This window comes from Hyperolius riggenbachi, chromosome 11, assembly GCF_040937935.1.
Source record: "Hyperolius riggenbachi isolate aHypRig1 chromosome 11, aHypRig1.pri, whole genome shotgun sequence".
Classification (NCBI taxonomy): Eukaryota; Metazoa; Chordata; class Amphibia; order Anura; family Hyperoliidae; genus Hyperolius; species Hyperolius riggenbachi.
In genome coordinates this window covers 4,933,025-4,958,700 of record NC_090656.1, presented here as the reverse complement: position 1 = coordinate 4,958,700, position 25,676 = coordinate 4,933,025, and the positions used below count along the sequence as shown (strand labels likewise).

Below are 25,676 nucleotides of genomic sequence, written 5' to 3'. Positions count from 1 at the left end.
ATCCGCAGACCGGGCCTAGTGGTCTGTGACACCCTGAACCCTAGTTTTTCACAGGTTTTCTACAGATAAGGATCCCACCAGCAGTGGTGCTCTTCCAATATTCGGGTATCTCAACTACCCAGATAATCCGAACTTTTTCAGCAATCCGAACCCGGATTTGGATTCTGGATATCTGTTAAAATCCGAATAGCATTATCGGAGATAACTCGGATATCTATCTGAAATCCGGATATCCGGTCGGAAACATAGTTCTGATATTCGAGCAGAAGGTTTTCAGGCTGCACTTGCAGTTGGGGAGAGGGAGGAGGAGCCTCTGCCCCCCCCCCCCCCTGCAATGGCGGAGGTTGCAGGGGTTATTGCTATGCCCATGAGTGTAACCCATGTTGGGTATGGGTAGCCTTTCACCCAAATCCCACAGGTCTTCCTCCAAATCACTGTGAGTTTTTCCGAGTTAATATTTACTGCCTGGGTCCTGTTGTAACCATTGGACTGGTGTTAGGTGGGAAGCTTTTTGTTATGATGACACTTTGTGCTGGAAAGATGCTGCGTAGACGGAACTGACAGATTAGCCAATCATTTACTTTGGCTTCATGAAACAAGTCGACCATCTGGAGTCGTGTTCACTGTAAGCGGCAGCGTTCAGCAAAATCTGTCCTTGCCTCCTGTGTCTCCCACACATGAGAATGCTGAGCGCCTGGACCAGTCCTCCGGGATGGTGCATTGCAGTACTCTGCGGCGTCTTTCTGCCCTCCGCTCAGGCGTTCTGGCTGCTCGACGTCCTTTTTCCTCCCGGTTACACCCCGAAAGTGTCTCCGAGCAACAACAGCCACCCGGTGGTGTTAGGTAAGAGATTACTGTTTGTTTTCAAAACATTTTTATTAGCGAAAGACTAGGTTAAAGGGAACCTTAACCGAGCTGAGAAAGTTTCACCTACCTGGGGTTTCCCCCAGATGTCCTGTGCGCGGTCTCAAACTAATCCTCCGGTCCCCGCTGGCAGCTAGTTTCGTTTTTGGCAGTGCGCATGCGCAGTACTCGATCATGCTCCCGCTGCTGTGGCCGTTCTGCACAGGCGCAGAACGCATGTTGCGCGTACGTATGCTATATTAATACATAATAATAATATGGTAGGACATTAGACTATGACTATGGTAGGATTAGATTGTGAGCTCCTCTGAGGACAGTCAGTGACATGACTATGTACTCTGTAATGTGCTGCAGAAGATGTCAGTGCTATATAAATACATAATAATAATATGGTAGGACATTAGACTATGACTATGGTAGGATTAGATTGTGAGCTCCTTTGAGGACAGTCAGTGACATGACTATGTACTCTGTAATGTGCTGCAGAAGATGTCAGTGCTATATAAATACATAATAATAATATGGTAGGACATTAGACTATGACTATGGTAGGATTAGATTGTGAGCTCCTTTGAGGACAGTCAGTGACATGACTATGTACTCTGTAATGTGCTGCAGAAGATGTCAGTGCTATATAAATACATAATATTTAATATGGTAGGACATTAGACTATGACTATGGCAGGATTAGAGTGTGAGCTGAGCTCCTCTGAGGACAGTCAGTGACATGACTATGCACTCTGTTATGTGCTGCAGAAGGTGTCAGTGCTATATAAATACATAATAATAATATGGCAGGACATTACACTATGACTATGGTAGGATTAGACTGTGAGCTCCTATGAGGACAGTCAGTGACATGACTATGTACTCTGTACAGTGCTGCAGAAGATGTCAGTGCCATATAAATACATAATAATAATATGGTAGGACATTAGACTATGACTATGGTAGGGATTAGATTGTGAGCTCCTCTGAGGACAGTCAGTGACATGACTGTGTACTCTGTAATGTGCTGCAGAAGATGTCAGTGCTATATAAATACATAATAATAATATGGTAGGACATTAGACTATGACTATGGTAGGATTCGATTGTGAGCTCCTTTGAGGACAGTCAGTGACATGACTATGTACTCTGTAATGTGCTGCAGAAGATGTCAGTGCTATATAAATACATAATAATAATATGGTAGGACATTAGACTATGACTATGGTAGGATTACATTGTGAGCTCCTTTGAGGACAGTCAGTGACATGACTATGTACTCGGTAATGTGCTTCAGAAGATTTCAGTGCTATATAAATACATAATAATAATATGGTAGGACATTAGACTATGACTATGGTAGGATTAGATTGTGAGCTCCTCTGAGGACAGTCAGTGACATGACTATGTACTCTGTAATGTGCTGCAGATGATGTCAGTGCTATATAAATACATAATAATATGGTAGGACATTAGACTATGACTATGGCAGGATTAGCGTGTGAGCTGAGCTCCTCTGAGGACAGTCAGTGACATGACTATGCACTCTGTAATGTGCTGCAGAAGGTGTCAGTGCTATATAAATACATCATAATAATATGGTAGTAGGACATACGACTATCACTTTGGCAGGGTTAGATTGTGAGCTCCTCTGAGGACAGTCAGTGACATGGCTATGTACTCTGTAATGTGCTGCAGAAGATGTCAGTGCTATATAAATACATCATAAAAATATGGCAGGACATTACACTATGACTATGGTAGGATTAGACTGTGAGCTCCTCTGAGGACAGTCAGTGACATGACTATGTACTCTGTACAGTGCTGCAGAAGATGTCAGTGCTATATAAATACATAATAATAATATGGTAGGACATTAGACTATGACTATGGTAGGATTAGATTGTGAGCTCCTTTGAGGACAGTCAGTGACATGACTATGTACTCTGTAAAGTGCTGTAGGAGATGTCAGTGCTATATAAATACATAATAATAATATGGTAGGACATTACACTATGACTATGGTAGGATTACATTGTGAGCTCCTCTGAGGACAGTCAGTGACATGACTATGTACTCTGTAATGTGCTGCAGGAGATGTCAGTGCTATATAAATACATAATAATAATATGGTAGGAGATTAGACTATGACTATGGTAGGATTAGAGTGTGAGCTCCTCTGAGGACAGTCAGTGACATGACTATGTACTCTGTAATGTGCTGCAGGAGATGTCAGTGCTATATAAATACATAATAATAATATGGTAGGACATTAGACTATGACTATGGTAGGATTAGTTTGTGATCTCCTCTGAGGACAGTCAGTGACATGACTATGTTCTCTGTAATGTGCTGCAGAAGATGTCAGTGCTATATAAATACATAGTAATAATAATATGGTAGGACATTAGACTATGACTATGGTAGGATTAGAGTGTGGGCTCCTCTGAGGACAGTCAGTGACAGGACTATGTACTCTGTAAAGTGCTGCAGGAGATGTCAGTGCTATATAAATACATAATAATAATATGGTAGGACATTAGACTATGACTATGGTAGGATTACATTGTGAGCTCCTCTGAGGACAGTCAGTGACATGACTATGTACTCTGTAATGTGCTGCAGGAGATGTCAGTGCTATATAAATACATAATAATAATATGGTAGGACATTAGACTATGACTATGGTAGGATTAGAGTGTGAGCTCCTCTGAGGACAGTGAGTGACAGGACTATGTACTCTGTAAAGTGCTGCAGGAGATGTCAGTGCTATATAAATACATAATAATAATATGGTAGGACATTAGACTATGACTATGGTAGGATTAGAGTGTGAGCTCCTCTGAGGACAGTCAGTGACATGACTATGTACTCTGTAAAGTGCTGCAGGAGATGTCAGTGCTATATAAATACATAATAATAATATGGTAGGACATTAGACTATGACTATGGTAGGATTAGAGTGTGAGCTCCTCTGAGGACAGTCAGTGACATGACTATGTACTCTGTAATGTGCTGCAGGAGATGTCAGTGCTATATAAATACATAATAATAATATGGTAGGACATTAGACTATGACTATGGTAGGATTAGAGTGTGAGCTCCTCTGAGGACAGTCAGTGACAGGACTATGTACTCTGTAAAGTGCTGCAGGAGATGTCAGTGCTATATAAATACATAATAATAATATGGTAGGACATTACACTATGACTATGGTAGGATTACATTGTGAGCTCCTCTGAGGACAGTCAGTGACATGACTGTGTACTCTGTAATGTGCTGCAGAAGATCTCAGTGCTATATAAATACATAATAATAATATGGTAGGACATTACACTATGACTATGGTAGGATTAGATTGTGAGCTCCTCTGAGGACAGTCAGTGACATGACTATGTACTCTGTAATGTGCTGCAGAAGATGTCAGTGCTATATAAATACATAATAATAATATGGTAGGACATTAGACTATGACTATGGTAGGATTAGAGTGTGAGCTCCTCTGAGGACAGTCAGTGACATGACTATGTACTCTGTATATGCTGCAGGAGATGTCAGTGCTATATAAATACATAATAATAATATGGTAGGACATTAGACTGTGACTATGGTAGGATTCGATTGTGAGCTCCTTTGAGGACAGTCAGTGACATGACTATGTACTCTGTAATGTGCTGCAGAAGATGTCAGTGCTATATAAATACATAATAATAATATGGTAGGACATTAGACTATGACTATGGTAGGATTACATTGTGAGCTCCTTTGAGGACAGTCAGTGACATGACTATGTACTCGGTAATGTGCTTCAGAAGATTTCAGTGCTATATAAATACATAATAATAATATGGTAGGACATTAGACTATGACTATGGTAGGATTAGATTGTGAGCTCCTCTGAGGACAGTCAGTGACATGACTATGTACTCTGTAATGTGCTGCAGATGATGTCAGTGCTATATAAATACATAATAATATGGTAGGACATTAGACTATGACTATGGTAGGATTAGCGTGTGAGCTGAGCTCCTCTGAGGACAGTCAGTGACATGACTATGCACTCTGTAATGTGCTGCAGAAGGTGTCAGTGCTATATAAATACATCATAATAATATGGTAGTAGGACATACGACTATCACTTTGGCAGGGTTAGATTGTGAGCTCCTCTGAGGACAGTCAGTGACATGGCTATGTACTCTGTAATGTGCTGCAGAAGATGTCAGTGCTATATAAATACATCATAAAAATATGGCAGGACATTACACTATGACTATGGTAGGATTAGACTGTGAGCTCCTCTGAGGACAGTCAGTGACATGACTATGTACTCTGTACAGTGCTGCAGAAGATGTCAGTGCTATATAAATACATAATAATAATATGGTAGGACATTAGACTATGACTATGGTAGGATTAGATTGTGAGCTCCTTTGAGGACAGTCAGTGACATGACTATGTACTCTGTAAAGTGCTGCAGGAGATGTCAGTGCTATATAAATACATAATAATAATATGGTAGGACATTAGACTATGACTATGGTAGGATTAGAGTGTGAGCTCCTCTGAGGACAGTCAGTGACATGACTATGTACTCTGTAATGTGCTGCAGGAGATGTCAGTGCTATATAAATACATAATAATAATATGGTAGGAGATTAGACTATGACTATGGTAGGATTAGAGTGTGAGCTCCTCTGAGGACAGTCAGTGACATGACTATGTACTCTGTAATGTGCTGCAGGAGATGTCAGTGCTATATAAATACATAATAATAATATGGTAGGACATTAGACTATGACTATGGTAGGATTAGTTTGTGATCTCCTCTGAGGACAGTCAGTGACATGACTATGTTCTCTGTAATGTGCTGCAGAAGATGTCAGTGCTATATAAATACATAGTAATAATAATATGGTAGGACATTAGACTATGACTATGGTAGGATTAGAGTGTGAGCTCCTCTGAGGACAGTCAGTGACAGGACTATGTACTCTGTAAAGTGCTGCAGGAGATGTCAGTGCTATATAAATACATAATAATAATATGGTAGGACATTAGACTATGACTATGGTAGGATTACATTGTGAGCTCCTCTGAGGACAGTCAGTGACATGACTATGTACTCTGTAATGTGCTGCAGGAGATGTCAGTGCTATATAAATACATAATAATAATATGGTAGGACATTAGACTATGACTATGGTAGGATTAGAGTGTGAGCTCCTCTGAGGACAGTGAGTGACAGGACTATGTACTCTGTAAAGTGCTGCAGGAGATGTCAGTGCTATATAAATACATGATAATAATATGGTAGGACATTAGACTATGACTATGGTAGGATTAGAGTGTGAGCTCCTCTGAGGACAGTCAGTGACATGACTATGTACTCTGTAAAGTGCTGCAGGAGATGTCAGTGCTATATAAATACATAATAATAATATGGTAGGACATTAGACTATGACTATGGTAGGATTAGAGTGTGAGCTCCTCTGAGGACAGTCAGTGACATGACTATGTACTCTGTAATGTGCTGCAGGAGATGTCAGTGCTATATAAATACATAATAATAATATGGTAGGACATTAGACTATGACTATGGTAGGATTAGAGTGTGAGCTCCTCTGAGGACAGTCAGTGACAGGACTATGTACTCTGTAAAGTGCTGCAGGAGATGTCAGTGCTATATAAATACATAATAATAATATGGTAGGACATTACACTATGACTATGGTAGGATTACATTGTGAGCTCCTCTGAGGACAGTCAGTGACATGACTGTGTACTCTGTAATGTGCTGCAGAAGATCTCAGTGCTATATAAATACATAATAATAATATGGTAGGACATTACACTATGACTATGGTAGGATTAGATTGTGAGCTCCTCTGAGGACAGTCAGTGACATGACTATGTACTCTGTAATGTGCTGCAGAAGATGTCAGTGCTATATAAATACATAATAATAATATGGTAGGACATTAGACTATGACTATGGTAGGATTAGAGTGTGAGCTCCTCTGAGGACAGTCAGTGACATGACTATGTACTCTGTATATGCTGCAGGAGATGTCAGTGCTATATAAATACATAATAATAATATGGTAGGACATTAGACTGTGACTATGGTAGGATTCGATTGTGAGCTCCTTTGAGGACAGTCAGTGACATGACTATGTACTCTGTAATGTGCTGCAGAAGATGTCAGTGCTATATAAATACATAATAATAATATGGTAGGACATTAGACTATGACTATGGTAGGATTACATTGTGAGCTCCTTTGAGGACAGTCAGTGACATGACTATGTACTCGGTAATGTGCTTCAGAAGATTTCAGTGCTATATAAATACATAATAATAATATGGTAGGACATTAGACTATGACTATGGTAGGATTAGATTGTGAGCTCCTCTGAGGACAGTCAGTGACATGACTATGTACTCTGTAATGTGCTGCAGATGATGTCAGTGCTATATAAATACATAATAATATGGTAGGACATTAGACTATGACTATGGCAGGATTAGCGTGTGAGCTGAGCTCCTCTGAGGACAGTCAGTGACATGACTATGCACTCTGTAATGTGCTGCAGAAGGTGTCAGTGCTATATAAATACATCATAATAATATGGTAGTAGGACATACGACTATCACTTTGGCAGGGTTAGATTGTGAGCTCCTCTGAGGACAGTCAGTGACATGGCTATGTACTCTGTAATGTGCTGCAGAAGATGTCAGTGCTATATAAATACATCATAAAAATATGGCAGGACATTACACTATGACTATGGTAGGATTAGACTGTGAGCTCCTCTGAGGACAGTCAGTGACCTGACTATGTACTCTGTACAGTGCTGCAGAAGATGTCAGTGCTATATAAATACATAATAATAATATGGTAGGACATTAGACTATGACTATGGTAGGATTAGATTGTGAGCTCCTTTGAGGACAGTCAGTGACATGACTATGTACTCTGTAAAGTGCTGTAGGAGATGTCAGTGCTATATAAATACATAATAATAATATGGTAGGACATTACACTATGACTATGGTAGGATTACATTGTGAGCTCCTCTGAGGACAGTCAGTGACATGACTATGTACTCTGTAATGTGCTGCAGGAGATGTCAGTGCTATATAAATACATAATAATAATATGGTAGGAGATTAGACTATGACTATGGTAGGATTAGAGTGTGAGCTCCTCTGAGGACAGTCAGTGACATGACTATGTACTCTGTAATGTGCTGCAGGAGATGTCAGTGCTATATAAATACATAATAATAATATGGTAGGACATTAGACTATGACTATGGTAGGATTAGTTTGTGATCTCCTCTGAGGACAGTCAGTGACATGACTATGTTCTCTGTAATGTGCTGCAGAAGATGTCAGTGCTATATAAATACATAGTAATAATAATATGGTAGGACATTAGACTATGACTATGGTAGGATTAGAGTGTGAGCTCCTCTGAGGACAGTCAGTGACAGGACTATGTACTCTGTAAAGTGCTGCAGGAGATGTCAGTGCTATATAAATACATAATAATAATATGGTAGGACATTAGACTATGACTATGGTAGGATTACATTGTGAGCTCCTCTGAGGACAGTCAGTGACATGACTATGTACTCTGTAATGTGCTGCAGGAGATGTCAGTGCTATATAAATACATAATAATAATATGGTAGGACATTAGACTATGACTATGGTAGGATTAGAGTGTGAGCTCCTCTGAGGACAGTGAGTGACAGGACTATGTACTCTGTAAAGTGCTGCAGGAGATGTCAGTGCTATATAAATACATAATAATAATATGGTAGGACATTAGACTATGACTATGGTAGGATTAGAGTGTGAGCTCCTCTGAGGACAGTCAGTGACATGACTATGTACTCTGTAAAGTGCTGCAGGAGATGTCAGTGCTATATAAATACATAATAATAATATGGTAGGACATTAGACTATGACTATGGTAGGATTAGAGTGTGAGCTCCTCTGAGGACAGTCAGTGACATGACTATGTACTCTGTAATGTGCTGCAGGAGATGTCAGTGCTATATAAATACATAATAATAATATGGTAGGACATTAGACTATGACTATGGTAGGATTAGAGTGTGAGCTCCTCTGAGGACAGTCAGTGACAGGACTATGTACTCTGTAAAGTGCTGCAGGAGATGTCAGTGCTATATAAATACATAATAATAATATGGTAGGACATTACACTATGACTATGGTAGGATTACATTGTGAGCTCCTCTGAGGACAGTCAGTGACATGACTGTGTACTCTGTAATGTGCTGCAGAAGATCTCAGTGCTATATAAATACATAATAATAATATGGTAGGACATTACACTATGACTATGGTAGGATTAGATTGTGAGCTCCTCTGAGGACAGTCAGTGACATGACTATGTACTCTGTAATGTGCTGCAGAAGATGTCAGTGCTATATAAATACATAATAATAATATGGTAGGACATTAGACTATGACTATGGTAGGATTAGAGTGTGAGCTCCTCTGAGGACAGTCAGTGACATGACTATGTACTCTGTATATGCTGCAGGAGATGTCAGTGCTATATAAATACATAATAATAATATGGTAGGACATTAGACTGTGACTATGGTAGGATTCGATTGTGAGCTCCTTTGAGGACAGTCAGTGACATGACTATGTACTCTGTAATGTGCTGCAGAAGATGTCAGTGCTATATAAATACATAATAATAATATGGTAGGACATTAGACTATGACTATGGTAGGATTACATTGTGAGCTCCTTTGAGGACAGTCAGTGACATGACTATGTACTCGGTAATGTGCTTCAGAAGATTTCAGTGCTATATAAATACATAATAATAATATGGTAGGACATTAGACTATGACTATGGTAGGATTAGATTGTGAGCTCCTCTGAGGACAGTCAGTGACATGACTATGTACTCTGTAATGTGCTGCAGATGATGTCAGTGCTATATAAATACATAATAATATGGTAGGACATTAGACTATGACTATGGTAGGATTAGCGTGTGAGCTGAGCTCCTCTGAGGACAGTCAGTGACATGACTATGCACTCTGTAATGTGCTGCAGAAGGTGTCAGTGCTATATAAATACATCATAATAATATGGTAGTAGGACATACGACTATCACTTTGGCAGGGTTAGATTGTGAGCTCCTCTGAGGACAGTCAGTGACATGGCTATGTACTCTGTAATGTGCTGCAGAAGATGTCAGTGCTATATAAATACATCATAAAAATATGGCAGGACATTACACTATGACTATGGTAGGATTAGACTGTGAGCTCCTCTGAGGACAGTCAGTGACATGACTATGTACTCTGTACAGTGCTGCAGAAGATGTCAGTGCTATATAAATACATAATAATAATATGGTAGGACATTAGACTATGACTATGGTAGGATTAGATTGTGAGCTCCTTTGAGGACAGTCAGTGACATGACTATGTACTCTGTAAAGTGCTGCAGGAGATGTCAGTGCTATATAAATACATAATAATAATATGGTAGGACATTAGACTATGACTATGGTAGGATTAGAGTGTGAGCTCCTCTGAGGACAGTCAGTGACATGACTATGTACTCTGTAATGTGCTGCAGGAGATGTCAGTGCTATATAAATACATAATAATAATATGGTAGGAGATTAGACTATGACTATGGTAGGATTAGAGTGTGAGCTCCTCTGAGGACAGTCAGTGACATGACTATGTACTCTGTAATGTGCTGCAGGAGATGTCAGTGCTATATAAATACATAATAATAATATGGTAGGACATTAGACTATGACTATGGTAGGATTAGTTTGTGATCTCCTCTGAGGACAGTCAGTGACATGACTATGTTCTCTGTAATGTGCTGCAGAAGATGTCAGTGCTATATAAATACATAGTAATAATAATATGGTAGGACATTAGACTATGACTATGGTAGGATTAGAGTGTGAGCTCCTCTGAGGACAGTCAGTGACAGGACTATGTACTCTGTAAAGTGCTGCAGGAGATGTCAGTGCTATATAAATACATAATAATAATATGGTAGGACATTAGACTATGACTATGGTAGGATTACATTGTGAGCTCCTCTGAGGACAGTCAGTGACATGACTATGTACTCTGTAATGTGCTGCAGGAGATGTCAGTGCTATATAAATACATAATAATAATATGGTAGGACATTAGACTATGACTATGGTAGGATTAGAGTGTGAGCTCCTCTGAGGACAGTGAGTGACAGGACTATGTACTCTGTAAAGTGCTGCAGGAGATGTCAGTGCTATATAAATACATAATAATAATATGGTAGGACATTAGACTATGACTATGGTAGGATTAGAGTGTGAGCTCCTCTGAGGACAGTCAGTGACATGACTATGTACTCTGTAAAGTGCTGCAGGAGATGTCAGTGCTATATAAATACATAATAATAATATGGTAGGACATTAGACTATGACTATGGTAGGATTAGAGTGTGAGCTCCTCTGAGGACAGTCAGTGACATGACTATGTACTCTGTAATGTGCTGCAGGAGATGTCAGTGCTATATAAATACATAATAATAATATGGTAGGACATTAGACTATGACTATGGTAGGATTAGAGTGTGAGCTCCTCTGAGGACAGTCAGTGACAGGACTATGTACTCTGTAAAGTGCTGCAGGAGATGTCAGTGCTATATAAATACATAATAATAATATGGTAGGACATTACACTATGACTATGGTAGGATTACATTGTGAGCTCCTCTGAGGACAGTCAGTGACATGACTGTGTACTCTGTAATGTGCTGCAGAAGATCTCAGTGCTATATAAATACATAATAATAATATGGTAGGACATTACACTATGACTATGGTAGGATTAGATTGTGAGCTCCTCTGAGGACAGTCAGTGACATGACTATGTACTCTGTAATGTGCTGCAGAAGATGTCAGTGCTATATAAATACATAATAATAATATGGTAGGACATTAGACTATGACTATGGTAGGATTAGAGTGTGAGCTCCTCTGAGGACAGTCAGTGACATGACTATGTACTCTGTATATGCTGCAGGAGATGTCAGTGCTATATAAATACATAATAATAATATGGTAGGACATTAGACTGTGACTATGGTAGGATTCGATTGTGAGCTCCTTTGAGGACAGTCAGTGACATGACTATGTACTCTGTAATGTGCTGCAGAAGATGTCAGTGCTATATAAATACATAATAATAATATGGTAGGACATTAGACTATGACTATGGTAGGATTACATTGTGAGCTCCTTTGAGGACAGTCAGTGACATGACTATGTACTCGGTAATGTGCTTCAGAAGATTTCAGTGCTATATAAATACATAATAATAATATGGTAGGACATTAGACTATGACTATGGTAGGATTAGATTGTGAGCTCCTCTGAGGACAGTCAGTGACATGACTATGTACTCTGTAATGTGCTGCAGATGATGTCAGTGCTATATAAATACATAATAATATGGTAGGACATTAGACTATGACTATGGCAGGATTAGCGTGTGAGCTGAGCTCCTCTGAGGACAGTCAGTGACATGACTATGCACTCTGTAATGTGCTGCAGAAGGTGTCAGTGCTATATAAATACATCATAATAATATGGTAGTAGGACATACGACTATCACTTTGGCAGGGTTAGATTGTGAGCTCCTCTGAGGACAGTCAGTGACATGGCTATGTACTCTGTAATGTGCTGCAGAAGATGTCAGTGCTATATAAATACATCATAAAAATATGGCAGGACATTACACTATGACTATGGTAGGATTAGACTGTGAGCTCCTCTGAGGACAGTCAGTGACCTGACTATGTACTCTGTACAGTGCTGCAGAAGATGTCAGTGCTATATAAATACATAATAATAATATGGTAGGACATTAGACTATGACTATGGTAGGATTAGATTGTGAGCTCCTTTGAGGACAGTCAGTGACATGACTATGTACTCTGTAAAGTGCTGTAGGAGATGTCAGTGCTATATAAATACATAATAATAATATGGTAGGACATTACACTATGACTATGGTAGGATTACATTGTGAGCTCCTCTGAGGACAGTCAGTGACATGACTATGTACTCTGTAATGTGCTGCAGGAGATGTCAGTGCTATATAAATACATAATAATAATATGGTAGGAGATTAGACTATGACTATGGTAGGATTAGTGTGTGAGCTCCTCTGAGGACAGTCAGTGACATGACTATGTACTCTGTAATGTGCTGCAGGAGATGTCAGTGCTATATAAATACATAATAATAATATGGTAGGACATTAGACTATGACTATGGTAGGATTAGTTTGTGATCTCCTCTGAGGACAGTCAGTGACATGACTATGTTCTCTGTAATGTGCTGCAGAAGATGTCAGTGCTATATAAATACATAGTAATAATAATATGGTAGGACATTAGACTATGACTATGGTAGGATTAGAGTGTGAGCTCCTCTGAGGACAGTCAGTGACAGGACTATGTACTCTGTAAAGTGCTGCAGGAGATGTCAGTGCTATATAAATACATAATAATAATATGGTAGGACATTAGACTATGACTATGGTAGGATTACATTGTGAGCTCCTCTGAGGACAGTCAGTGACATGACTATGTACTCTGTAATGTGCTGCAGGAGATGTCAGTGCTATATAAATACATAATAATAATATGGTAGGACATTAGACTATGACTATGGTAGGATTACATTGTGAGCTCCTTTGAGGACAGTCAGTGACATGACTATGTACTCGGTAATGTGCTTCAGAAGATTTCAGTGCTATATAAATACATAATAATAATATGGTAGGACATTAGACTATGACTATGGTAGGATTAGATTGTGAGCTCCTCTGAGGACAGTCAGTGACATGACTATGTACTCTGTACAGTGCTGCAGAAGATGTCAGTGCTATATAAATACATAATAATAATATGGTAGGACATTAGACTATGACTATGGTAGGATTAGATTGTGAGCTCCTTTGAGGACAGTCAGTGACATGACTATGTACTCTGTAAAGTGCTGTAGGAGATGTCAGTGCTATATAAATACATAATAATAATATGGTAGGACATTACACTATGACTATGGTAGGATTACATTGTGAGCTCCTCTGAGGACAGTCAGTGACATGACTATGTACTCTGTAATGTGCTGCAGGAGATGTCAGTGCTATATAAATACATAATAATAATATGGTAGGAGATTAGACTATGACTATGGTAGGATTAGAGTGTGAGCTCCTCTGAGGACAGTCAGTGACATGACTATGTACTCTGTAATGTGCTGCAGGAGATGTCAGTGCTATATAAATACATAATAATAATATGGTAGGACATTAGACTATGACTATGGTAGGATTAGTTTGTGATCTCCTCTGAGGACAGTCAGTGACATGACTATGTTCTCTGTAATGTGCTGCAGAAGATGTCAGTGCTATATAAATACATAGTAATAATAATATGGTAGGACATTAGACTATGACTATGGTAGGATTAGAGTGTGAGCTCCTCTGAGGACAGTCAGTGACAGGACTATGTACTCTGTAATGTGCTGCAGATGATGTCAGTGCTATATAAATACATAATAATATGGTAGGACATTAGACTATGACTATGGCAGGATTAGCGTGTGAGCTGAGCTCCTCTGAGGACAGTCAGTGACATGACTATGCACTCTGTAATGTGCTGCAGAAGGTGTCAGTGCTATATAAATACATCATAATAATATGGTAGTAGGACATACGACTATCACTTTGGCAGGGTTAGATTGTGAGCTCCTCTGAGGACAGTCAGTGACATGGCTATGTACTCTGTAATGTGCTGCAGAAGATGTCAGTGCTATATAAATACATCATAAAAATATGGCAGGACATTACACTATGACTATGGTAGGATTAGACTGTGAGCTCCTCTGAGGACAGTCAGTGACATGACTATGTACTCTGTACAGTGCTGCAGAAGATGTCAGTGCTATATAAATACATAATAATAATATGGTAGGACATTAGACTATGACTATGGTAGGATTAGATTGTGAGCTCCTTTGAGGACAGTCAGTGACATGACTATGTACTCTGTAAAGTGCTGTAGGAGATGTCAGTGCTATATAAATACATAATAATAATATGGTAGGACATTACACTATGACTATGGTAGGATTACATTGTGAGCTCCTCTGAGGACAGTCAGTGACATGACTATGTACTCTGTAATGTGCTGCAGGAGATGTCAGTGCTATATAAATACATAATAATAATATGGTAGGAGATTAGACTATGACTATGGTAGGATTAGAGTGTGAGCTCCTCTGAGGACAGTCAGTGACATGACTATGTACTCTGTAATGTGCTGCAGGAGATGTCAGTGCTATATAAATACATAATAATAATATGGTAGGACATTAGACTATGACTATGGTAGGATTAGTTTGTGATCTCCTCTGAGGACAGTCAGTGACATGACTATGTTCTCTGTAATGTGCTGCAGAAGATGTCAGTGCTATATAAATACATAGTAATAATAATATGGTAGGACATTAGACTATGACTATGGTAGGATTAGAGTGTGAGCTCCTCTGAGGACAGTCAGTGACAGGACTATGTACTCTGTAAAGTGCTGCAGGAGATGTCAGTGCTATATAAATACATAATAATAATATGGTAGGACATTAGACTATGACTATGGTAGGATTACATTGTGAGCTCCTCTGAGGACAGTCAGTGACATGACTATGTACTCTGTAATGTGCTGCAGGAGATGTCAGTGCTATATAAATACATAATAATAATATGGTAGGACATTAGACTATGACTATGGTAGGATTAGAGTGTGAGCTCCTCTGAGGACAGTGAGTGACAGGACTATGTACTCTGTAAAGTGCTGCAGGAGATGTCAGTGCTATATAAATACATAATAATAATATGGTAGGACATTAGACTATGACTATGGTAGGATTAGAGTGTGAGCTCCTCTGAGGACAGCCAGTGACATGACTATGTACTCTGTAAAGTGCTGCAGGAGATGTCAGTGCTATATAAATACATAATAATAATATGGTAGGACATTAGACTATGACTATGGTAGGATTAGAGTGTGAGCTCCTCTGAGGACAGTCAGTGACATGACTATGTACTCTGTAATGTGCTGCAGGAGATGTCAGTGCTATATAAATACATAATAATAATATGGTAGGACATTAGACTATGACTATGGTAGGATTAGAGTGTGAGCTCCTCTGAGGACAGTCAGTGACAGGACTATGTACTCTGTAAAGTGCTGCAGGAGATGTCAGTGCTATATAAATACATAATAATAATATGGTAGGACATTACACTATGACTATGGTAGGATTACATTGTGAGCTCCTCTGAGGACAGTCAGTGACATGACTGTGTACTCTGTAATGTGCTGCAGAAGATCTCAGTGCTATATAAATACATAATAATAATATGGTAGGACATTACACTATGACTATGGTAGGATTAGATTGTGAGCTCCTCTGAGGACAGTCAGTGACATGACTATGTACTCTGTAATGTGCTGCAGAAGATGTCAGTGCTATATAAATACATAATAATAATATGGTAGGACATTAGACTATGACTATGGTAGGATTAGAGTGTGAGCTCCTCTGAGGACAGTCAGTGACATGACTATGTACTCTGTATATGCTGCAGGAGATGTCAGTGCTATATAAATACATAATAATAATATGGTAGGACATTAGACTGTGACTATGGTAGGATTACATTGTGAGCTCCTCTGAGGACAGTCAGTGACATGACTATGTACTCTGTAATGTGCTGCAGGAGATGTCAGTGCTATATAAATACATAATAATAATATGGTAGGACATTACACTATGACTATGGTAGGATTACATTGTGAGCTCCTCTGAGGACAGTCAGTGACATTGTTTTTCGAAATACCACAAACCAATACTTTACTTCCAATAGATTGATTTGTGGAATTTCACAACAACATGAATGTGAACTCTGTAAAAAGCACTATGGAAGATATTAGTGTTATGCAGATGTATAATAATAATAATAATAATGTATTGTAGGTTTTTTGACCATTTCAAAGTTTTCATCTCTTTTCTCAGGACGTGTGTCAATGGCGGCTCCAGATTTACATTTTTGGAGGGGCACAAAGCGGGGATAATGGCTGGCCGGTGGGACTCATTTGGGCTCATGATAGAAAAAAAATATACCCAACAATAATCTACCGTATGCACTACTAAGTATGTAAAGTGTATTCAGCAGATAGACAGACAGAGCTTTGAATTAGAATGATACCGGTTAGTGGCTAACTTAAAAGAAAAACAGTAAGTGTTCCGCTAATGAGTGTTGACTGACAATGTTAGAACGCCTTGCTTACAATGAACATCAGAAGGTAGAGATTATTTTTGAAAATATAAGTGTCATCCACATACATGAATTACAGTGGATCTTGTAAGGATTGTGAGGCATTTATGGCAAATAGACAAGACCTTTGGTTACGTCTACATAGACTCAGGCTGACAGGGAGAGTTTTTACAGACCCTATCCTGTTCAGTGTATACCGCTGGAGCCTGGAGACAGTTAGCTGTATGTTACTGAGCAGGGGGGAGCTCAGGGGTACACTGATTCTTGGGGGGGCAGTGCCCCAGCGTGTCCCAGGTGTAGTGCCGCCACTGCCGTGTGTGACACTGCTGCAGGAGGAGCGGTGATAATTGCTTGTGGCCCAGTCATGTATGCGACATAATGAATAGATATTTATGTGACACTTATAAATATGTTCTACATTAAAGCTACTTTCACAGTAGGACGTTGCGTTTTGATGCAACGTTAAAGTCGCAACGCAAACTAATAACGCAACATCCCAAAAATGGCACAACGCAACTTAATGCCCTGTTATCGTCGCATACAGTAGAGCATACAGGCAATGAAAAGTATGCTTCCAGGTCATTACTGAGCATGTGCAAACAGTGTAATGCAGCTAATAACGTGTATAACGCACAGCATGCAGCACTTTCTAAATATTGCTACACGTTACACACAAACGCAATGTGTGCACTGTGAATGTCGCATAGACCTAGTATTGCTGGGCGTTAGTCTGCGTTAAAACCTTTTCTAACGTGCGACTTTAACGTCTCACTGTGAAAGAGGCCTTATCCAGTGCCTACAGAATGCAGCCCACGTTCACACACTTTTATGTTACTGACAATTTTTGGATCCACCCATGATCTGTTATAACCACACCCACTTGTATAGACCCTCCCCTACATTTATTCCACACAAGGGCCCCGCTGTTGGCATTGACCGCCACTGTGGAATTCACTGTCCATATACAGCTTGTTCTCTACCCCACTGCTTATGTTCTTCCCTGTCCCCATAGATTGCAAGCCTGCAAGTGCAGCGCTCCCTCGCCTATTGTTTCTTGCAGTTTCTGTATATTGATTGGAGAATAATCTGTAGGAATTGTCATACATACATTGTGCTCCCTTAGTCTTCTAGTCTTCTGCAACAAAGTCTTGTCATTATATTGTACAGCGATATGGAAGATCATGCTACTATATAAATCAATCTCTAGCTATCTCTGCATTTCCTACAAGACCACATCCTAACTGCACACTGCACTCTATAAATGGTCTTTTCTTCTCCTCCATCCCTGTCTCCTCCTCCTCTCACATACCGGATCTCTCCCACGCTTGACAACGCTGAACATTATTTTTTTACCATTAAAGGACAGCTGAATTGAGACAATGGGCAAACACTGACTAAATAATCTATAAGGGCTGGTGCACACCAAGCGGGTTTTGTAGCGGTTTGCGATCCGCTTGCGGGTGCGGATCCGCTAGGGTAATGTATTTCAATGGGCTGGTGCACACCAGAGCAGGAGGCGTTTTCCAGAAACGCATACTCCCGGGGTGAGGCATTTTTTTGATTTCTGAGGCGTTTCTGCCTCCAATGTAAAGTATAGGAAAAACGCAAACCGCTCTGGAAAACGCTAGATCAGAGCGGTTTTGCCGGCGTTCTTGTTACAGTAGCTGTTCAGTAACAGCTTTTACTGTAACAATATATTAATCTGCTACACAAAAAAGCTAAAAAACGCTACACAAAACACTTCATAAAAATAAGAAAAAGCGTTTCAAAAACCACTAGCGTTTTGCGGTGTGCACCAGGCCTGAATGAATATTGTAAAAAAAAAAAAAAAAAAAAAGCTATTTTATTTATTGTATTGTTTTCACTATAGTTCCTCTTTAACCACTTTACCCCCGCCCGTACGAATTTCTCCGTCCCTTTTTCCATCCTTTCACCCCCAGGTACGGAGAAATCCGTACTTTCCGCGCTCCCGCCGCTGTCCGTGCTCCCGCTCGCTCTAGCTCGCACTCCTGCTTGTAAACACGCTGCCATTCCCGTTTGTTGATCTGAGCCCCGCAATGATCCGCTGCTTTTCGGCTATGCAGCGCGATCATTGTGAAAAAAAAAACTTACCCAGCCTCCTAGTACTTCCTCCAAGCGTCAGGAAGGACGCTTGGAGGTTGCATTAAACAAAAAGTTACTGTTGCCATCTTGTGGCCAAATAGTAAAACTACACCCTAAAGGATTTTTTACATACAAATCATTACTTATACACAAAAAATTAACTCATTACCTCCCACACTCCCCTTTTTTTTTTTTTTGTAATTAAAAAAAAATTAAAAAATGTACAATTAAAAAAAATACATAAATAGTTACCTTAGGGACTGAACTTTTTAAATTTTTATGTCAGGAGGGTACAACACTGTTACTTTATAAACTATGGGCTTGTAATTAGGGATGGACGCAAAACTGAAAAAAATGCACCTTTATTTCCAAATAAAATATTGGCGCCAAACATTGTGATAGGGACATAATTTAAACTGTTTTATAACCAGGACAAATGGGCAAATACATTTCATGGGTTTTAATTACAGTAACATGCATTATTTAAAAACTATAATGGCCGAAAACTGAAAAATAATGAATTTTTTCCCACATTTTTCCTATTTTCCCATTAAAACATATTTAGAATAAAATAATTCTTGGCATAATGTCCCACCTAAAGAAAGCCTAATTGGTGGCAAAAAAACAAGATATAGTTCATTTCATTGTGATAAGTAATCATAAAGTTATAGACAAATGAATGGAAGGAGCGCTGAAAGGTGAAAATTGCTCTGGTGCTCAAGGGGTAAAAGCCCTCAGTGGTGATGTGGTTAAACAATACCAGTTGCCTGGCAGCTCTGCTAATCTATTTGGCTGCAGTATTGTCTGAATAACACCAGAAACAAGCATGCAGCTAATCTTGTCAGATCTGACAATGGTGTCAGAAAAATTATGATCTGCTGCATGCTTGTTCAGGGTCTATGGATAAAAGTATTTTTGGCAGAGGATCAGGAGGACAGCCAGGCAAGTGGTATTGCTTAACCAGTTCAGCCTTCAGTGTTTTTTCACCTTATGCGTCCAAGCAATTTTTACCTACCATTCATTCACCAATAACTTTATCACTACTTATTAAAATTAATTGATCTATATTTAGTTTTTTTCCATTACCAATTAGGCTTTCTTTGGGTGCTAAGAATTATTTTTTTCTAAATGCATTTTAACGGGAATATTTCACACAAAAAAAAAAAAAAAGAGGAAAAAAAATCATTATTTCTCAGTTTTTTGACCATTATAGCTTTAAAATAATACATGCTACCATAATTAAACCCAATGTATGTTTTTTGCCCATTTGTCCCGGTTACGGTTATTACACAATTTAAATTATGTCCCTATCACAATGTATGGCGCCAATATTTTATTTGGAAATAATGTTGCATTTTTTCGTCCATCACTATTTACAAGCTTATAATTTAAAAAATAATAGTAATATACTCTCTTCACATGCATAGTAAAAAAAAAAGTTCAGACCCTTAGGTAACTATTAATGTTTTGTTTGTTTTATAATTGTAATTTTTTTTAATTAATAATATTATTTGGGTAATTTTTGGTGTGGGAGGTAAATGTTAAATGTAACAAATTATGTTTATTTAATGAAAAAAATGTATGTAGATGTAGTTTTACTACTTGGCCACAAGATGGCTACAGTCAAATTTTTTCTTCTGTAGTCCTGTAAACAAGCGCTCTCGCTTCCAGGAGGTATAGGGAGGACGTGAAACCTTTTTTTTCCAAAGAAGCTGTCGCTCTTTCTACCGGGGACTTAGATTAATGAATGGGAAACATGATCCCATTCATTGATCTCCGGGATAACCGGCGGTGGCACTGGAACGCGCGCAGGAGCACGCAGCCGCAGCCTTTTGGACACAGTAGCAAAGTCCAAAAGGCTAAAGTAGTTAAATTTGGCAGCCTCCAAGTTGTCCTTTAAAACAGAAGTTATTTGAAATAATTCAGTTTAAGTGAAAGTGGTTTCCCATGATGCATCACTCCTGAATATGCAAATCATCTTTTTATTCCCCTGAAAGCCAGGCTGCACATACAGAACCGCTGGTATATAGTGAGGCTCAGGCTATAGCTTATAAATGACTTTTGATCCTAAGGAGTGCATGGCAGGGATTGATATGGCTCTATGGTATCAAGCAACAAATCGAAAGAAAGGACACGGTACTCAAAGGGCTGAATGCAGCAACATCAGTGGAGACACACTACATGTTTCGGGCGGAGCCCTTCCTCAGGTCAGACTTTTTGTCCTAATCAGTGTGTGGCAGGGAATGATATGGCTCTATGGGAACAAGGCAAAAATAACCTGGAATCCCCCCTGACACCCCTCCCCAACTGGTAGCAAACTCACCCTTCAGGGCCCCTGATCTGGCTACCAACCCCCCACTCCATCCCCCGATCTCCCCCACCAGCTTTATTGTGCTCCCTTGCATAGCGACTCACCTGTCCAACCGTGCGCACTGCTCCATCAGTTTGTGCGCTCTCGGCTTCATCCTTGTAGAGGCTCCTCCACTCCGTGACCTGTCCCGTGTTATTATGTAATGACCCCTGGCCAGGTCTCTGAGAAGGTGGGGCCAGCAGGGCTGAAGACAGGAAGTACAGACTAGTGGAACAACCGCCGGGAGAGGTGAGTTACTATGCAGCCAAAAACTTTGCAGGGGTCTGGCAGCGTTCAGGGCCACGGGGCAATTGCCCAGGTTCCCCAATGGTACAGAGGCACCATTAGTGTAAAATTTTGATAAAAGGTTTAAAAATAGGGAGGCCAGTGGTGGACTTACCTCGCCAATGTAGACACAAGATAATGTTGATTTTTTTCAACAAAATTAATTTATTCACATATTCCAAAACAGTGCAACGCGTTTCGTGGGCCCATCCTACTTCATCAGGCTATAGAGAGGAGTATAACAACTTTTGTATCGGGTAGATCAGCTTAGCGCCTCTGTCTACCCTGAGCTTAGCTGATCTACCCAATACAAGAGTTGTTATACTCCTCTCTATAGCCTGATGAAGTGGGATGTGCCCACGAAACGTGTTGCACTGTTTTGGAGTATGTGAATAAATTAATTTTGTTGAAAAACAACAACATTATCTTGTGTCTACATTGGGAAGGTAAGTCCACAACTGGCCTCCCTATTTTTAAACCTTTTATCAAAAATTTTACACTACTGGCGCCTCTGTACCATTGTAGGAATTATTGAGTCCACCCCTGGTGGAGGGGAATTGACCCCTTTTTCTGAACTACAGAGAGCGACTTCTTAATCCTGAGTGGGGACAGGTCAAATACTCCCCGCCTGCCTGCACAGTGGTTACCTCTACGGTAACCCAGACTTGTGAGTATAATCTTATACTTACCTCTCATTTCCACAATTTCCAGTACATACTACACTATACCGGGCTCTCGGGGTCTCCCTTCCTTTTCTATGGGATAGGGCTTGGACCAGCAGAACACCCAGATAGCTCATTGTGACCCGGAACCGCTCTCTTTTAGCCCCCTATAATTCCTTTGTGGTTCAGCGTCCCCCTGAGCTATCTGGGTGTTCTGTGGTGCCTGAGAACATGAACTCTAATCTGTTTGACTTTTTTCCAACCTTTGAAACCTTCAAGCGCAGTCTGAATTCTCAGATAAGCACATAGTGTGACCTCATCCATTTCAGCCAGTCAGCATAGTTCCTTACTTAGCTAAGCAGTCAAGCAGCATCTTACCCGTCATGAAAGATTGTGGGGCTGATTCACAAAACATATCTCAGGGATGATTATTAACCAGCAGTCTCTGCCCCTTAAAGAGGAACTCCAGTGAAAATAATGTAATAAAAAAAAAAGTGCTTCATTTTTACAATAATTATGTATAAATGATTTAGTCAGGGTTTGCCTATTGTAAAATCTTTTAAATCCCTAATTTACATTCTGACATCACATGGTGACATTTTTACTGCTGGCAGGTGATGTAGCTGCTGCATGCTTTTTGGACAGTTGGAAACAGCTGTAAACAGCTATTTCCCACAATGCAACAAGGTTCCCAGACAGGAAACTGCCAGAAGTACCACTGTACTCAGAGCTTCTTGTGGGAGGGGTTTCACCACAATATCAGTCATACAGCGACCCCTGATGGTCTGTTTGTGAAAAGGAATAGATTTCTCATGTAAAAGGGGGTATCAGCTACTGATTGGGATAAAGTTCAATTCTTGGTCGGAGTTTCTCTTGGATGAAGCACCCTCATGTATTTTATTACATTTATCAGTGGGAACATGACAGTAAACACCTACCCTGCTTTTAGTTTCATTGTTATCTGCTTAATTAGTCTATTAGCAGCTGTGATAAGAATCCACTGACTATTCAGTCGAGGTTTGACCTGGAATCATTATAGCTGAGTCACTCTTCTGTGAAGTTTTTTCAAGCCCAAGCCTTCCCCCTCCTGGCTCAGATTTCCTGCTTTGCATACTGAGAGCTGTGATGACTGGGAGGGGCTGCTCTTGCTGACAGAGAAGCTCTGTGGCTGTAATATGATCCCTGTGTGCTCTGTGTGCACTCTGTCTGCATAGATACTGATGATGACTGCAGTTTCATTCCTATGAGAGACACTTCCTACAGCACATAATACAAAATGAAAGCACATAGATGAAAGGCTGCATTTAGCCTAGATAGCAGCATAGTCTCATATAGCCTAGACAGCACATCCAGGACAGTTTATAACCTGGAAGCAGAAGGCATATGAGCCGGTGGCCATATTGGATATTTCCTGGAGCAATAATGGATAAAAAACACTCAAAAAGGAACACCAGAGCGGCAAAATTATCAGGTAGAGCATTTATTCTTTACAAGCTATCGACTGATATGTTTATTTTGTGTGAAACGTTCATCTCTGGTTCCCTTTAAGGACCAGAGATTGCTGGTACAAAAAACGGCAGAATATCGACGAATCACCACACATACCTGCTGCAACCGCTATCCACGCCGCACGGCGGGAACCACAGGCCACCGACTCTGCCATCTCTGTGACTGCAGAGTCATGTGAGCCGGTCAGGAGACGCTTTCATTGGCTCCTGACCCCGTCCATCAATGTAAGCCAATGGAAGTTGCTTACATTGATGACAGGGTCAGGAGCCTGGCTGGCTCACATGACGAGTGAGCTGCAGTGGGGAGATAGCAACGCGATCGGGCGGCGAGTTCGCGCGGTGGTGGTGAGTTGAAATCTACGCCCTGGCAGCCACAACAGCATCAAAACAGGGTGTAAATTTCAACTAGCGTCATCCTTAAATGGTTAACTCGTGATTCATCCCTCCTTCGGATACCATAGCAACGCACGCATTACCCTGGTAACAGGTGCGGTGCTCATACAGTAATGAGCAGTTCTCCTCTGACGTTAGGGCCGGGAAAATTGCAGCCTAAACAGAGAGAAAATTAAAAGGGCCCCAATTATAGTACAATATTTTCCTCAGATACGATCATTCAATCAGATTTTTACAATCAAATTATACAGAAAACCACACAGTACGTGGAGATAATTGCTGGACACGAGTCTGTTGTCGACTGGAATACAGAATTTTGTCGACCAGAATGTTGGATTGTATGATTGTATCTGAAGAGAAAAAGGACCTGTTGCAGTAAATTCCATTAACCACTTCAGCCTTCAGTGTTTTTTCACCTTCTGCATCCAAGCAACTTTCACCTCCTATTCATTCTCCAATAACTTTATCACTACTTATCACATTGAAATGATCTGTATCTTGTTTTTTTCTGCCACCATTTAGGCTTTCTTTGGGTGGTACATTTTGCTAAGAATTATTTTATTATAAATCCATTTTTACAGAAGTATTAAGAAAAAAAATGGAAAAAAATCATTATTTCTCAGTTTTCGGACATTATAGTTTGAAATTATACATGCTACCTGTGAGAAAACGCGGAAGAGCCGCCGCCATGAGCCAGCGGCAGGCGGCTCTTTCCGCGCATAATGGCGCCACACACGGAGAAGCAGCCGCCTCCTCTCAGTATGAGGCGGCTGTCTCCGTGCAGGACTCAATGGAGCGCGGAGAAATCGCCGCGTCAGACGCGGCGGTTGGCGCGCATGCCCCCGCTGCGGAGATACCGCAGAGCGGGGCTGGTGTGGCTGGGACACGTAGTCCCTCTAGATTTAGAGTGACGCGCGCACACAGGCAGGGTTTATATGACAGCCAGAGGTTGTCAGCTGACCAGGCTGGTCAGCTGACTCTGGCTCCACCACTCATTGGTCCAGCACCATGGGAGGTGCTGGAGAGGTAGAGGTGCATATATACTGCTAGCTGGTCATTCCCCTGGTGTCTGGCGTTGCGATCACATATGTGGGAGCACCCA

The 25,676-nt window shown here is 40.3% G+C and overlaps 1 protein-coding gene across 1 annotated transcript in view; it reads left to right on the top strand.

Moving 5' to 3' along the window:
* The first annotated feature begins 603 nt into the window (after positions 1 to 603).
* LOC137537712 (phosphatidylcholine-sterol acyltransferase-like) overlaps positions 604 to 25,676 on the top strand; it is a 71,099-nt gene continuing 46,026 nt past the window's right edge. The window contains exon 1 of the mRNA XM_068259650.1: positions 604 to 843. Coding sequence (XP_068115751.1) covers positions 678 to 843 — 166 coding nt within the window. The 5' untranslated portion in view covers positions 604 to 677. The remainder of the gene's footprint in view (positions 844 to 25,676) is intronic.